General features: G+C 46.8%; 1 protein-coding gene across 2 annotated transcripts; it reads left to right on the top strand.

The window, feature by feature from the left end:
- The first annotated feature begins 1861 nt into the window (after positions 1 to 1861).
- KCTD13 (potassium channel tetramerization domain containing 13) lies at positions 1862 to 14980 on the top strand. Of its 2 annotated transcripts, XM_042921684.1 has the most exons (7): positions 1862 to 2299; positions 3606 to 3775; positions 11342 to 11431; positions 11521 to 11573; positions 11830 to 11886; positions 12234 to 12429; positions 14153 to 14980. In XM_042921684.1, exons 1-7 carry the CDS (start codon positions 2056 to 2058, stop codon positions 14387 to 14389), a joined length of 1047 nt encoding a protein of 348 aa, XP_042777618.1. In that variant the 5' UTR covers positions 1862 to 2055; the 3' UTR covers positions 14390 to 14980. The 2 variants fall into 2 exon arrangements, with proteins under 2 accessions (XP_042777618.1, XP_042777619.1); XM_042921685.1 differs by lacking the exon at positions 11830 to 11886 and having other exon boundaries at positions 1864 to 2299.
- Positions 14981 to 15092: the final 112 nt, after the last annotated feature.

Below are 15092 nucleotides of genomic sequence, written 5' to 3'. Positions count from 1 at the left end.
GGAAAAATAAAAATCGAATTGGATAACCAAAAAACCAACGGGGACATTATACCAAGGAAAACAAAATAATCCTAACACATAAGGGTCTTAACAAAATATTAGAGCTCAATATAGTGAGAACTTGGCTCCTGGTCATGGACAGGATGGCACCTCTGAGACACAAGGGATCTCAGATGTGTACATTATTACTAGAGTGGAGGGTTCCAGTCCACGGTGGTAAGGGCTTTAGCTGAATCTCTGTGGATTCCCCATTTCTGACAATGCCCTCCAGCCAAAGATCAACGGGAACACACCTGTAGTTAAACAGGGGCAATGGCACACCACGGGGAACCCCATCATGGACATCTCAGCAAGCGTGTGTTAGGAAGGACTTATTTATTACAGGATTTAGGCTTGTGTTGGATGATTTTCAAGGAGGGTTTGAGAAACGGGAGATTTGCGCTAGGTTGGAAGTTGTCAGGAGGTAGGGGTAATTCTTTTTGGTTATCTTAATAATTCTTATCTAGAATTTAGGAGGAACGGATCAAGGATTAAAGCCGTACTTGGTAAAAAAATAAAAAGGCAGTCACTCAAACTGGGGGGGAGAAAGAGTTATGTTTGGTCATTTTTGTGGTTGGGACAATGTTCTTGTTTTTGTGTTCAGACATGATTATGAAACGGTCTTTCAATCCATCAGAGACTGCCTTTGTCTGATGTTGGGAGTTCTGTGAAATTGTTTATGCTCAAAAGGACAACACCACAGCCCGGCTGACAGTGCTAGGCCAGCTCCTGGCAATACCAAGGCTTCTAGAGGGAGAGTGCCCACCAGCTCTCAGCTGTGATGGGCTGCTTTTCTCTTTTTCACCAGCTACACTTGTAAAATCACAATCGACAATCCCTTCTGGTAAAACATGAACTCTTTAGGTCACCCCAGGCCCCATTACTCCCCAGTGCCTTACAATGGCCCACCCCACTCATTTACACTCCCGTCCCCGGGCACTGAAATCTGCACCCCTCGCTGAGCAAAAAAGGAACCAAGCCCAGAGAGAGGCGGCTTGCCTAGGATCACTCCGTGAACTGGGAGCATGGTGGGAACTACAACTCCGTTTTTCCCTGCTAGACATTAAAGGCCCATTATTAAATCTCTGAAGTAGCAGCTTCTAGAAGGAAAGTAGATTTAGTCAGATAAAACACACGCTCTTGTCAACAAGGTGTTCCGATCTTATTCCTTCTTTCTTTCAGGATTGGCTGTCTCGTGACATCAGCCGGGATTCTGAGACCCTTGGCTGGCTGCAGCAGCCACCCTTGACATTCATTCTGCTCCTCAAAACCACCAAGCGCGTTCTGGCCTGGAGTCTGTGTTTGTGCCCTTCCCACAGCCCGGAGCTCTTGTCCCTCACACCTCCACGTGGCCGCCTCTTCTCTGCTTCGGCCCCGCATCACCTCCTCAGGGACGCACTCCCTCTAGACCTTACCTACTCACACCCAGCGTGCCCTAGCACTCCTGTCACCTCCCCTAGAAGGCCACCTCACAGCAGTCTCTTGTAAGAATCTCCCTTGGTGCTTTGTTCGCAGCTCTTCTCGGTTTGTCAAAAACGCGGCGATGGGAGGCGGGAAACCTTGCCCTTCACGCCCACGAAGCGCTCTGAGGGCAGAGACCCAACGACGCGGAGGAGACCTCGTTTTCCACAGCAGACTCGCGACCGGAGGGGGGGGGGAGTGGGGGGGGCCTCCTACACTCAGGGTCCCGGGCTCGCGGAGGGGCGCCCGCCTTGCACAAGGCCCCGCCTCGCCATTGGCGGAGCGCTGTCTCCCAACCCGGCCCAAGGCCAGCACGCATGCTCCGCCGGCCCGCGAGGTCGGGGGCGGGACCTTGAGGCGCCTGCGCAGTTGCTCGGCCCCGGCTTCCGGGCGGTATCGGCGCGATGGAGCTGAGGGCCAGTGCCGCCGAATAGCGGCGGCGTGAGGTCGCGCGGGCCGGGTGGTGTGACCCGAGGGCTTGGGTCTCCGGGTACTTGGGAGCCGCCGGAGGGTGCGGAGAGAGCCTAGGATAGCCGTCCGCCGCCACTCCCCGGCATGTCGGCCGAGGCCTCGGGCCCGGCGGCGGCCGAGGCCCCGTCCCTGGAAGCGCCTAAGCCCTCGGGTCTTGAGCCTGGCTCCGCCGCCTACGGTCTGAAACCGCTGACCCCGAACAGCAAGTACGTGAAGCTGAACGTGGGCGGCTCGCTGCACTACACCACGCTGCGCACCCTCACGGGACAGGACACCATGCTCAAGGCCATGTTCAGCGGCCGCGCAGAGGTGCTCACCGATGCGGGAGGTACGCCGCGCCGCCCTCACCTGTGTGGTCTTCCAGATCCCCGTCTGCCTTCGCCCAGTCTCCTCCTACCCCCTCTCTCGTCTCTATCGTCCACTCAACTCTTTTCACCTCCCTCCAGCCCCACATCCCGTCTTATCTCCCCTTTCTCATCCATAATCTCCCTCAGTCCTTCACCCCCTGCAAATAACCAATGTTTATGGAACATCACTTCCCCCCCCCCCCCCGCAACAGGTGCTACGGTTGTGATTCAACATGTCACTTCAGAATTTTTATTATCACTTCCCTCCAATTCTCCCACCCTTTACTCCTCTGCCCAAACGACTTGGGAACCAGCCCTTCTGCCAGCAGCGCCCTTCCAGGCAACCTTCAGGTTCCTTCTAACTGCTTAGCCTTATGTTTGCCTCTCTACCTCAGCACTGCTAACCACCAGCCGGGAGGAGTTGTCTGTTAGCGTGTTCTTATAACATAGGTCCCTGTACACTCTAGGGATTCATCTGTAAATGCAGATTGTAGAAAAGGGCTGCTTTGGGTTTGCTAGAGACACCAGAATGGAGGGTGGACAGTTCTCTTTGGCAAGTGAACCTTACGTTCTTGGAGTGTTGCCTTCAGGGTTGGACACACATGCCCCGGTGGAACCTTAAAGTTTTTGTGAGGGGCCGGGGGGGGGATTTAGAGGGATATAACGAGGATTGTAAGAGCAGGAGAATTAAAATTTCAGAGGTGGAGTTCAGTCTTCAAATATCTGAAATTGAAGAATGTATTTATTCAGCAATTATTTGTAAAGCGCCAGTTAGTGCCCGAGATACTTTGGTAAATGAATCAAACAAGATTAGTCTTGTGGACTTTACTTTTTTGTGGGAGCAGGAGGAAAATAATGAGCAAGTACATATGCAAAAAATACATGTAATTGCAGATAGTAATAAGTTCTATGAATAATATAAACGTTAAAATGGTAGTGAACTGGAGGATGGGGTAGACATTTTAATTAAGTAGGATGGTCAGAATTAACACCAAAGGTTAGAGTTTGTTGATACGGTAATCTGTAATAACTTTCTCACGGTGAGAGGTTTTTCAAAATGGGACAGACTTGGAAGGGAGTTAATTCTCTGTGTCTGCAATATGTTGTTAAAAAGGGGCCTATGGGAGAACTCCCTGGAGATTTTTAAAAGGGATGTTCTTGGGGATGGCAGCGGTCTGAGATCAGTATTCAGACTCGAAGAGGGAAAATCTGTTTTTCATAAAAGTTTAGCAGCTCCGGAGCCACCTGCAAAGCCAGCCTTCCTCCTGCCTCTCTCCACCCCACCAGGTTGGGTGCTGATTGACCGGAGCGGCCGTCACTTTGGTACAATCCTCAACTACCTGCGGGATGGGTCCGTGCCACTGCCTGAGAGTACCAGAGAGCTGGGGGAGCTACTAGGCGAAGCGCGCTACTACCTGGTACAGGGCCTGATTGAGGACTGCCAGCTAGCACTGCAGGTGAGGGTCTCTGGGTCCCACCCTATGCCCATGTCCCTGGGAGAGCTGCCCAAGCAGTTAGATACTAGGACATTAAAAAAAAGAGAGAGAGAGAAGAGGCATATGGGGTACTGTCCAGAGATGCTGGCCGTGACTGGTCATGACCACAGAAAATTTGGGGGTGCTTTCCACTGTATCCCTGCTGCCTCAAGAAGGACCTCTTTCACCACCTCATGCCAGGACTAATGTAGTTGTTAAATAACTGCTCTCTTCTTGCTGTTCCTACCCGGCTAATGGAGCTCTCACACTACCACCTGAATGATGGTCCTTAAACACAATCCCAATCTCTTCTCCTCCTTGCTCAGAAATCTTAAATAACTCCATGTGCCACTAGGAAAAAACAAAAACAAAAAACTAATTTAAACTAGAATATAGTGACCTGTGTGATTTGGTTCTGTCCTGGGAGGCAGCATTCCACCTCCAACCAGGTTTGGTTTTTTTTCCTTTTCTTAACTTTTTTTTTTTTTTATAGCGTTGAAATCCTAGAAGCAGAACTGCTCCCAATACAACAGGTTGGGGGTTCCAGAGCCCCAACTGCTGGGCTTCTCTTCTATGGATCTCTTAGGATTCCGAGGAGATAGAAGGCATAGCCAGGACCTGTGGGTTAAGTGTCACCTCTCCCACAGCTCACTGAATGACCTTGATTGAATCAGTTCCTACCTCTGGCATTCTGTCCTCATGTTCCAAAAGATAGGGAAACAAGAAAAATATGTACAGTGTAGTGAGTTTTACATAAGCCTTTTATTCTGTTCTACTTTTACAATGTTAAACATGTCCTTTCTTTTATGATACAATATTAATAGGAGATAATGAGGTTTTTTCTTAATGCCCTTTATGTGTTAAAAAGTGGCAACTATTAACAACTTTCTGTTGTCTTGGTGAATACTCACTGGTTCTGGAAATCCAAAAATATAGAGTTCCTTTGGGCAATATCCATGTTCAAACTGCATCCCATAGAAGAAAAAATGCATTTTATACTCACATATATATAACTTAAATAAGTTATATGAAATGATACTTTTAGTGAAATACACACTGATATATTCTGTTCTCTTTTTAATGCTTTTTGGGACCCATTAAACTTATTCATGACCCACTAATGAGTAACCACTTGCAGTTTGAAAACCATTGCACTAAATGATCTTGAAAGTGGGTTCCTGCTCTGTAGTTCTACATTTATCCAGTGTTACCTCACACCCACTGTGTGTCAGGAGCAATTCTGCTATCTATTTGTGTGTACATCTTGTACCTCCTGTTCCACATAAAGGAGGGAAGTTGGGGATGCCTTCGAGGTCAAAGAGCCAGTAAGCTGCAGAGCTCAGATTCCCAGGTACAGTGCTTTTTCCTCTGTACTCCAGCTGCCTCCTTTCCAGGTTTCCCTGACACCATTCCCATCCTCACCCCACTCAGAGTTTTCTTGTTTGCCTGGAGGTTTTGTTTTTGTTAAGATTTGGGTTTAGAGAATTGAGTTCATCATACTCCTCAGTGCGTGGTACTTAATCATTATTGGTGTATACAAATCTTTTCTCTTTTTACTTTTTCCCTGTCATTCCCAGTCCCTTGCCCATTTCCCTTTGACCCATAGATAGCCCTCCAATTCTAATGTTTTGATACATATACTTGGATTATGTTTGTACCCTTGAAAAGCTAAAAGCATTGTTTTATATATGTACATGTTTTAAATATCCATAAATGGCATTGAGCTGTCGATTGTGTTTTCTGTTTGAACACTTTTTTCAAGATCTATTCATGTTGCTCTATGTACATTTAGTTCTTTACTTCTGACTGCTGCACAAGAATCTATGGCTTGTATTCACCATATTTTATTTATACATTCCCCTGAGGTTGGAGACCTAGATTGCCTCCTACTTCTTCCTTCCCCTACAAACAGTGCCACCTGCCACTGTGAGTGTGGATCCTGGGCCAGGGTTTCTCATGTTTGGGAGTGGAATTGCTGGGTCACAGAACACATACAAATAAATTTCAGCAAGTATCATCAGATTACTCTCCCCATTGACTGTAGCACTTTATACTCTTGATCAGCAATGCTTAAGGGATCTCGTTTCTGCATATTCTCAACCACACACAGCATTATCCAGTGTTCTAATTTTGCAAATCTGATTCGTATGGAGTGATCTCATTTTAATTTGCATGCCTCTGATTACTAATGAATTGAGCATCTTTTCATATGCTTAACTCACTTTTTTGGTTTCCCATTCTGTGAATTGCCTATTCATATTCTTTACCAAATTTTCTACTGAGTTTCCTATCTTTTTCTTGTTGCTTTGCAGAAGAGCCTTGCATATTTTAGTTTAGTTCCTGGGGAGAATTAAGCCCTAAGGCATATATTGTACATAATAAGTTTATTCTCCTCCTGTGCAGCTAGAATGGTACTATTTGCTTATCATCCTTGGAAGAATTGAGAAAATAGTTACTCACATTATTTATTTGCTGGGTTTGCGATTTGGGTGAGGAATCCTAGTTGAGAAAATCTGTTTCAGATAATTTCTAGTCAGTTTTAATTGTGGCCAGTATTTTCTCTTGAAATGTCACCTGTCTGTGGCACCTGTTGTTGAATAGAAATCCTTGATTTTTTTGATTATAAATAACCATTTATTATTTTTAAAGCAGTATATATATGTATTGTAGAAATTTAGAAAACACAGATAATCAAAAAAAATAAAAGCACCAAATATCCTTCCGGGTCTATTTGTGTGTGTGTGTGTGTGTGTGTGTGTGTGTGTGTGTGTGTGTGTGTGTGCGCGCGCGCCAAATTATGGTCGTGCTGTATGTGCTGTTTTGTAGTCTGGTTTTTTTGTTTATTTGTTAATAATTGCCATCTTTCCATGTCAATAAAATGTTTTCTTATCTAACATCCAGGGTATACAAATTTCTCCATTTGTTCCAGAAACATCTTTTATAGCTGACTCATCTAAACCAGGATCCAGTCTAGATCTTTGCATTACATCTGGTTATTTTGTTCTTTAAGTCTTCTTCCAGCCGAAAACCATCCCTTTTTTGTTCATGCTGACTTGTTAAAGAGACCACCAGCTGTCTTGCACAGTGACCCACTTTCCAAATTTGTGTGGTTGTTTACCTGTGGTGTCATTTGGTTTGTTACTCTACCCTATTCTGAGTTTTCTATAAACTAGACTGTAGATTTAAAGACTTGACACTAAACATTTTGGTTAGAATACATTGTAGGTAATTTTATGTATTTCATACTGTGTTATATGAAGTGACCCATAATATTGTTAATATGACCCATCATTGGTAATGCTCAGAATTGGCTCCTAGATTCAGATGATAATGGTCAGATCCCTCCATTATAGTTACACTTCCTTCGTGCCAGCTGTAAAGCAATCTGTGTAATGTTTATGCACTGTGTGAATGGCAGTTATCTATCAGCCACACACCAGTTGAGAATCCTTATGTGAATCAGTAGTTTCATTAGGGTTGTGGAGTAATTATAATTGTTATTATTCCTTCAACATTATGACCTGGGGTTATTTGTAAAGTCACGTTTTCTGTTGTTAACTGGAGAAATTCTTGATTTTTTTTAATGTTTTTTTTTTTTTTTTTTTTTTTTGAGAGAGAGAAAGAGAGAAACAGAGTGTGAGTGGGGGAGGGACAGAGAGAGAGGGAGACAGAATCCGAAGCAGGCTCCAGGCTCTGAGCTGTCAGCACAGAGCCTGATGCGGAGCTCGAGCTCATGAACCACGAGATCATGACCTGAGCCAAAGTTGGCTGCTTACTGACTGAGCCTCCCAGGCTTCCTGTGAAATTCTTGATTTTTAATGTCAAATTCCTCCCCGCTCCTTTTTTTCCCCCCTTAATGGTATATCCTTTCAGGGTCTTGCTTAAAAAGGTTTTTTGTTTGTTTTTTCCATTCTACATCTTTTATTAGCTTTATGGTTTTATCTTTCATATATGGGTCTAAATGGAATTCACTGTTATAAATGTAAATTATGAAGGGATTTAACTATTTTTTGTCCTCCATAGAGTGAACTAGTTTTCCCAGTGCCACCTACTAAATATTCTGTGGTAGCCAGTGTCTAAGATGCCCACCCGCAATTCTTACTTCCTCCTTATTCATGCTCTTGTTTAGTTCCCTTCCACGCTGAATAGGGCTGACCTATGTAATCAGTAGGATATTGCAGAAGTGATGGTGTATGACTTCTAAAGCCAAGTCATAAAAGACATTGCCATTTCTGCCTATCTCGGGTCACTCACTCTGGGGGAAGCCAGCTGCCACACGAGGACAAGGGAGGTTCACTTGGTGAGGAACTGAAGCCCCCTGCCAATAGCCAGCACAGACTCCCAGCCATATGGGTGAACTATCTCAAGCAGATTCTCTAGGCCCAGTCAAGTCTTCGGAAAGCTACAGCCCTGGCCAATGTCTGGACTCCAACTTCATGAGAGACCCTGGGCCAGGACCACCCAACTAAGGTGATCTCAAGTTCCCAATCCACCGAAACTGTGTCATAATAAATGTTTATTGTTGTAAGCTGCTAAATTTGTAGTAATTTGTTACCCAGCAGTAGAGAACAGATTGGGTATCTGGAGTGGGGTTCTGTGGTAACAAAACTCTAAAGTGTAGGAGTGGCTTTAGAACTGGGAAGTGGGCACAAGCTGGCATGGCTTTGAGGAGAATATTAATAAAAGCCTAAAGAGCTTGAGAGGGTCTGTTCACAGAAGTCTGATGACCTTGGAGTAGGCTGCTGGGATGAAAATGTTACTGGAAACTGGTGTAAAGGGGATCCTTGTTATGTAGTGGCAGAAGTTTAACAACACTGTCTCCTACAGTAATGTAGAAAGTGGAAAATGTACCTAATGATCTGGGTGGTGTAGCTAAAGAGATTTCCAGAAAGAATGTTGAAGGTGCCACTGGGTTTATTGTTGCTGATAGTAAAATAGAAGAGGAGAGGGTAAGCAAGAGGAAAAACAATTGAACACAAAGGAGCCAGGTATTACTGGGTTTGAAAGTCCCCAGCCTTTCCAGGTAACGCATGATGTTAAAATTAACAAATGGCTTCCAGGAAAAGATCAAATATAGGGCATTCTCAGTAAAACATGATCTAAAGATGAAACTGAGGATATGATTGTAAAATCCTTTGTTAAGACTTCAGAAATATCCAAGATGCCTCAGAGAACCTTTGAATCAAATAATAGTGCTTCTAAGAAACTTAAGGGTGTTACCCCTCAGCAGTCTCAGCACAAGCCCAAAGTAGAGGACAGCTTATCTCACGAAGATTTGTGGGTGTGGCATTCGTCTAATGAACTGAACCCCAAGACTCACAAGACACCCATTAAGTTTTTAAGAGAATTATATTGGCAGAAACACTGCCAGCTTGGACCAAAAGTGACAGACCGTGCAAGACCTTTGGACCCCCAGAGTTCTACTGGCAGGAAACCATGGAGCTGCAAGCATGGATTATCTTTCATGGAAAAGGGAGGATGACTCAGGGCAGAGCCAAGAGCCATAGAGAATCATTTCTGAATAAGAGTAGGCATCAGAGAGCTCCCAGTATTCATCCAACTGGATTACAGAATTGATACGAAACAGTGACTTCTGTGTGCCACCTACCTCCTCCCCAACCGTTTGAACAAGAGTGCCCCGGTGATTGTGCTAATGCCTGTTCCACCACTGCATAGTAGGTATATGGGAGAGATGAGTGGTCTCTTTAGTTCACAGGTCTTCAGATAGAGTGGAAATGTTTATGGAGCTATACTTAAGGAACTACACCTAAGGAGCCTCATCCCAACCTACACTGACTTAGATAAGATTCTGTACTTCAAGTGACGCTGAAATGGGATGAGACTTTGGAGGATCTTGGGAGGGAGGAAGTGTGTTTTTCAATGGGAAGGAGTTGAATCAAAGGAGCCAGAAGGTGGCCTGTAGAGTTAGTTAGCCTCCAAGGCAGTCCCCGGTGATTCTTATTCCCTAGTATTCATTCTTTCATGTAGTTTCCTTCCACACTGAACAGAGCTGACAAAACTAGGTCATGAAAGACATTGAGCCCATCACCTTGGTCTCTCGGATCATCTGCTCTGGAGAAGCCAGCTGCCATTTTGTGAGGACACGCAAGCAACCCTATGGAGAGGTCCAGATGACAGGGATGAGATGTTTCCTGCCGACAGCCAGCATGAATTTGCCAGCCATATGAATAAGCTTTCTCAGACACAAACCGTCCAAATCAGGCATGTCTTCAGATTCCTGCAGCACTGGGTGACATGACTACAACCTCAAGGGAGACCCCTATGCCAAAACGACCCATCTGAGCCACTCCTGAATCCTTGACCCACAGAGACTAGGATAATAAATATTTATTGTTGATTTAAGCTGCCAGGTTTGGAGATAGTTCATTACACAGCAGTAACCAATACATACTTCATACTTGCCCCCACCGATATGTGGTGTCCTCTTTATAAATATGTTTTCATATATATACCAGCCTGTTTCCAAACTCTCTGTTGTGTTCCATTGGTTTCTTGTTTGTTCCCCCAAACCAAAACCACACTGTTTTCTTTAGTATGGCTTTGTAGGATACATTAATATATGATAGATTCAGTCTTTTCTCTTGGTTCTTTTTAAAAATTGACCTAAGTAATAGACTTTTATTTTTCCATATTAATTTTAGAAAAAGTCATATGAGTTTTTTTTCTTTTAATGTTTGTTTGTTTGTTCGTTTGTTTTGAGAGAGAGGAGAGGGGAGAGAAATTCCAAGCAGGCTCTGTGCTTTCAGCACGGAGCCCGATGTGGGGATCAAACACATGAACCGGGTGAGATCATGACCTGAGCCAAAACCAAGAGTCAGACGCTTCACTGACTGAGCCACCCAGGTGCCCTAATTTTTAAAAATCTTCTGGAATTTCTAGTTAAGAGATCTTCTGGTTGAGAGAGGTGAGAGGGGTTTTGGCATAAAGATTCTTAAAGACAGGAAAGAGGAAAGAAGCCCATGTATCTGGTTTTGCCTCAGACCTCATCCCACCCAACCAAGTTCATTTACTGAACAGACACTGAGCATCCACTGTATACTAGGAATTCCCTAGGTGAGAAGAGACCAGATCATAAGCAAACATACCCCAAAGTGAGAAAATGTGAAGAACTAAGAGCCATGAAGAATGAGCTGTTAATGTGAAAAGGAAGTAGAGGAGCCTACTTTACTCTAGTAGTGGTCAGGGAGCTTCAGGAATTGGACCAACACCCTCTGGGGGGTACTGTTTGAGTTATCTTAATGGTATGAAGGGGCCAGCCATACATACAACAGTGTAGACCATTCCAGGCAGTGGGAACAGCAAAGGCCTGGGTGGGCACAAGGAACAGGCTATGGGTGGGGCTGAAGCCCAGCAAGTAGGGGAGAGTGGTAGAGATGAGATCCGAGAGGTTGAATCCTGCAGAGCCTTGTGGACCACTAAGGAGTCTGAATTTTTTTCCCAAAGGCAACAACAACTTTTGACAGCTTTTCAGTGGGGGAGTGAGTGACCTTTGGTTGTGCTGTTAACCACCTTCCGCTTCTTCTCCAGCAAAAAAGGGAGAACCTGTCCCCGCTGTGCCTCATCCCCACGGTGACATCTCCCCGGGAGGAGCAGCAGCTCCTGGCCAGCACCTCCAAGGTGAGGCCCCTGAGCCCTGTAGGGTGGAGGCCGGGGGCCTCTCCTTGCAGCCTGACCCCCACCCTTCTCCATGCTCTCTCCGCCCACAGCCCGTGGTGAAGCTCCTGCACAACCGCAGTAACAACAAGTACTCCTACACCAGGTGACCACCACGGGGCGGGAGGTGCAGCGGGTGGAGTCCTGAGCTCAAGCACAGCCCAGGTCTGGGCCCAGGGGGAGGGACAGAGGGACAAAGAGAAGGCCTGCCTAGACCAGGGTTCCAGCTCTGCCACTTACCCACTGGGCACTTTGGGCAGGTCATTTTCATTCCTGAGCTTCAATGTGATCACCAGTAAACAGGCTTGAGGTGAGGATTAGATGATAATGGCTGGCATTTACTAAGTGCTTTTCCGTAACAGGCATTGCTGTCAGTGCTTCACACGTATTAACTCCCATCATCCTCACAGTCGTTTGAGGTCGGTACTATTGTGATCTCCATTTTACAGATGAGGGAACTGAGGCACCAAGAGGTGAAGTAACTTTCCTGGTGTCACTCAGTTAAAAAGCAGCTGGTCTAGGACGTTAGGTGAAGCAGCCCAGCCCCAGAGCCTGCACTGGGAGCCACTCCGCTGTGCTGGGATTTGCTCCGCAGATGCTGGTCCTCCCTGAGGCCCGCTTAGCCTGGCCCCAGGGGTGGAGGAAGCTCCCTGCTGGGCACCAAACCCCTGGGCAGGACCAGAGTGCTGGGTAGGGGGGCCCCTAGGCTAGGGGAACAGCGGGCAGGAAGCCAGTGTACTGAGGCCTCCTGGCCCCTGGTCCTCAGCACTTCAGATGACAACCTACTTAAGAACATCGAGCTGTTTGACAAACTGGCCCTGCGCTTCCATGGGCGGCTGCTTTTCCTCAAGGATGTACTGGGGGACGAGATCTGCTGCTGGTCCTTCTACGGGCAGGGCCGCAAAATCGCCGAGGTGTGCTGCACCTCCATTGTCTATGCCACGGAAAAGAAGCAGACCAAGGTCAGAAGGGGTTCAGAGTCTGATCAGGGAGGGCTGTGGTGGTGGGCAGCACCAGGACCCTGGACTGGACAAAGGCAGCTCAGCAGACCAGGCAGCGGAGAGTCCGTTACTGGGAGCTAGGGCTGCAGTTCCGAGTTCCAGGGTCTTTTGTAACCTTGGGCATGTCACCTTACTTCTGTGGGCCTGTTTCTCTGCCATGAAATGAAGGTGTTGGATTACAGTGGGATTCTTTACCTAGGCCATTGGGTCTCCAGGCGATCTGGAAGTGGTTTGCAAGTTTGGGAGTGTGTATGCATCTTTCCATTTAGAAAGACCATAGTTGTTAGAATCTCAGAAGGGTCCATGACTCAAAATAGGCTTTTAAAACCTCAGGACCTTAGAACACACAGGTCTCTTAGAACAAGTGAGTGTATAATTCCTGAGTCATTAACATGACAGTCATCAGCAGATAACTTCCTGAGCACCTACTCTGCACTAAGCTTTGCACCAGGCTTCAAATCAAGGTGAATGAAATGTCTGGTTAAGTACCAGCGCTCTGTCATGGCATCTACTTCCTTCTGCCCTTGATATGAGGGAAGAGCCTCAGATACACCCTCTGAGCACCCAGTGCTATCTCATACCTCCCCACCTTTGCACACACTGTCCCTCTTCTTAGACTGTTTCCTCAGCCCCGTCTGCCTAATGAACTTGTGCTTAATCTTTAAGACGCAAGTCAAGCACAGCTTTCTTTGGGACACCTTCGCTCATGAACTTTCAACCCCACACCCCCAGAGTTGATCATACTTCCTTCTTAGTCTGCAGCAGGCAGAGGCGGAGATAGGGGGCTGTCACACCAGCAGCAAGGGGTTAGCTTCTTGAGCGTAGGGGATCTACCTTTTCTTCCTATCTCTCTAGTACTAGACAGACACTTGCCACACAGCGAAAGCTAGGAAACATTCATTGAATGCATGCATGAATGAATGAGTGACCAACCCACCTTCCAAGAAGTTTCCACTGTAATTGGGAAAACAAGATAAACCAGTAATGAGAATGCAGCTTGTTAAGAGTTAGTTATATCCCTCCAGGCCACACAAAGAGACCCTCCATCACCTCCTCACTTCACTCCTTTCCACTCTCTCCACTGCCTCCCTCCTTACTATACTAAGTGCACTCCTGCCCCAGAGCTCTTGCACTTGATGTTGCCTGTTCCCCAGACTGCTCTTTCTCTGCTTATCCACCCGGCTCCTTCCCTCCTCCTTTGTCTCTTGGTTCAATGTCACCTTTTCCACCAGACTTTCTCTGAACTCCCTCTCTAAAATTGTAACATTCCTGGCCATGACAATCCCGCCCCCTTTTTATTACTTGTATGTCTGTGTCCTCCCCCTAGAATGTAAACTTCCTGCAGATAGAAACTTTGTTTAGTTCACTGCTATCTTCTCAATGTCTAGAACAATGTCTGGTACAGTGCAGTCACTCAGTAAAAATTTGTCAAATGAAAGAACATACCAAGAAGACTTGGCAGCAAAGGAGAGAAAACAAATTAACTCTGCCTGACTTTAGAGCTGGACCTTGAAGGATAAGTAAGACTTTGCTGAGTAAAAAATTTGCAAAGAAGATAGTCCAGGCCAAAGAACCTGTGATGGCAAAGGCTCAGGGGTGTGCCAGTGCAGGGCCAGCTGGGGGAGGGGCACGTCTGTGTATCTGGATCAGAGGGTTGCAGCTGGGGGTTGCTGGCCTTTTGCAGGTGGAGTTCCCAGAGGCCCGGATCTTTGAGGAGACCTTGAACATCCTGATCTACGAGACTCCCCGGGGCCCAGACCCAGCCCTCCTGGAGGCCACAGGGGGTGCAGCTGGAGGTGGTGGGGCAGGCCGAGGGGAGGATGAGGAGAACCGAGAGCACCGTGTCCGCAGGATCCATGTCCGGCGCCACATCACCCACGACGAGCGTCCTCATGGCCAACAGATTGTCTTCAAGGACTGACCTTTGACCTTTCTCCCTGTTTTCCTCCTGCCACTGGAACCCAGTTCCTCTCTCTTTCCCTCCTTTTCCCATACCTTTGCCCGGCTTTGCTGGCCAAGTCGTGGGCCCATCTTCTGTCCCTTCATTGCATGGTACAGTTCACTGTGGCCCTTTTCCATTCATTCCCACCTCACTGCTAACAGCACGGTACATTCCAGCCCCCTCCCTAGGTCAGAGCCCTTCAGGAGGCCTGCATTTGTTCCCTTATCCCATTCTTGTCCTGCTCTTCCCTCACCAGCTGGTTTAGAGTGATTTAGAGCTCCCTTTCTCCCCTTCTCTCTCTCTCTCTCCCCACCCCGTCCCCCCCCGCTTTTTCAGCACATTGTACACGCCAAAGTGTCAAGCCAGCCCTTACTGACATCCACCATGTTCTGAACCACCTCCCCACCACCGTACAGGGTAGTTTCCCTCCCTTGTCCTTCCCCCACCAGCCCCCCCCACCTCCTTAACTTTGTACTAGGCTGGCCTGGGCTTGCACCAGCTCAGCCATCTTCTCAATCTATTTCATATTATTTATTTTAATTTTCTATTAAATTATTGGAATAAAGTTGAGTTGAGGGTCTGGTGCTGGCTCTGAGGGAGAGGATCGGGGAGATGGCTTGTGTTAAGGAGGTACTTGGCTAGTTGGATGGGACAGGCCAGGAGCTCCTGCCCAAAGCCTTGA

The sequence above is a fragment of the Panthera leo genome, chromosome E3, assembly GCF_018350215.1.
Source record: "Panthera leo isolate Ple1 chromosome E3, P.leo_Ple1_pat1.1, whole genome shotgun sequence".
Classification (NCBI taxonomy): domain Eukaryota; kingdom Metazoa; phylum Chordata; class Mammalia; order Carnivora; family Felidae; genus Panthera; species Panthera leo.
The sequence above is the reverse complement of the archived record's forward strand: the minus strand, read 5'-3'. Positions and strand labels throughout refer to the sequence as shown.

What these genes read in the sequence shown, in the direction of transcription:
- KCTD13 (XM_042921684.1), top strand. Translation starts at nt 2,056, where the DNA reads ATGTCGGCCGAGGCCTCGGGCCCGGCGGCGGCCGAGGCCCCGTCCCTG. An exon ending in ACTGCCAGCTAGCACTGCAG is followed by an intron (nt 3,776 to 11,341) that starts GTGAGGGTCTCT and finishes CTTCTTCTCCAG; the next exon opens with CAAAAAAGGGAGAACCTGTC. An exon ending in TCCTGGCCAGCACCTCCAAG is followed by an intron (nt 11,432 to 11,520) that starts GTGAGGCCCCTG and finishes CTCCGCCCACAG; the next exon opens with CCCGTGGTGAAGCTCCTGCA.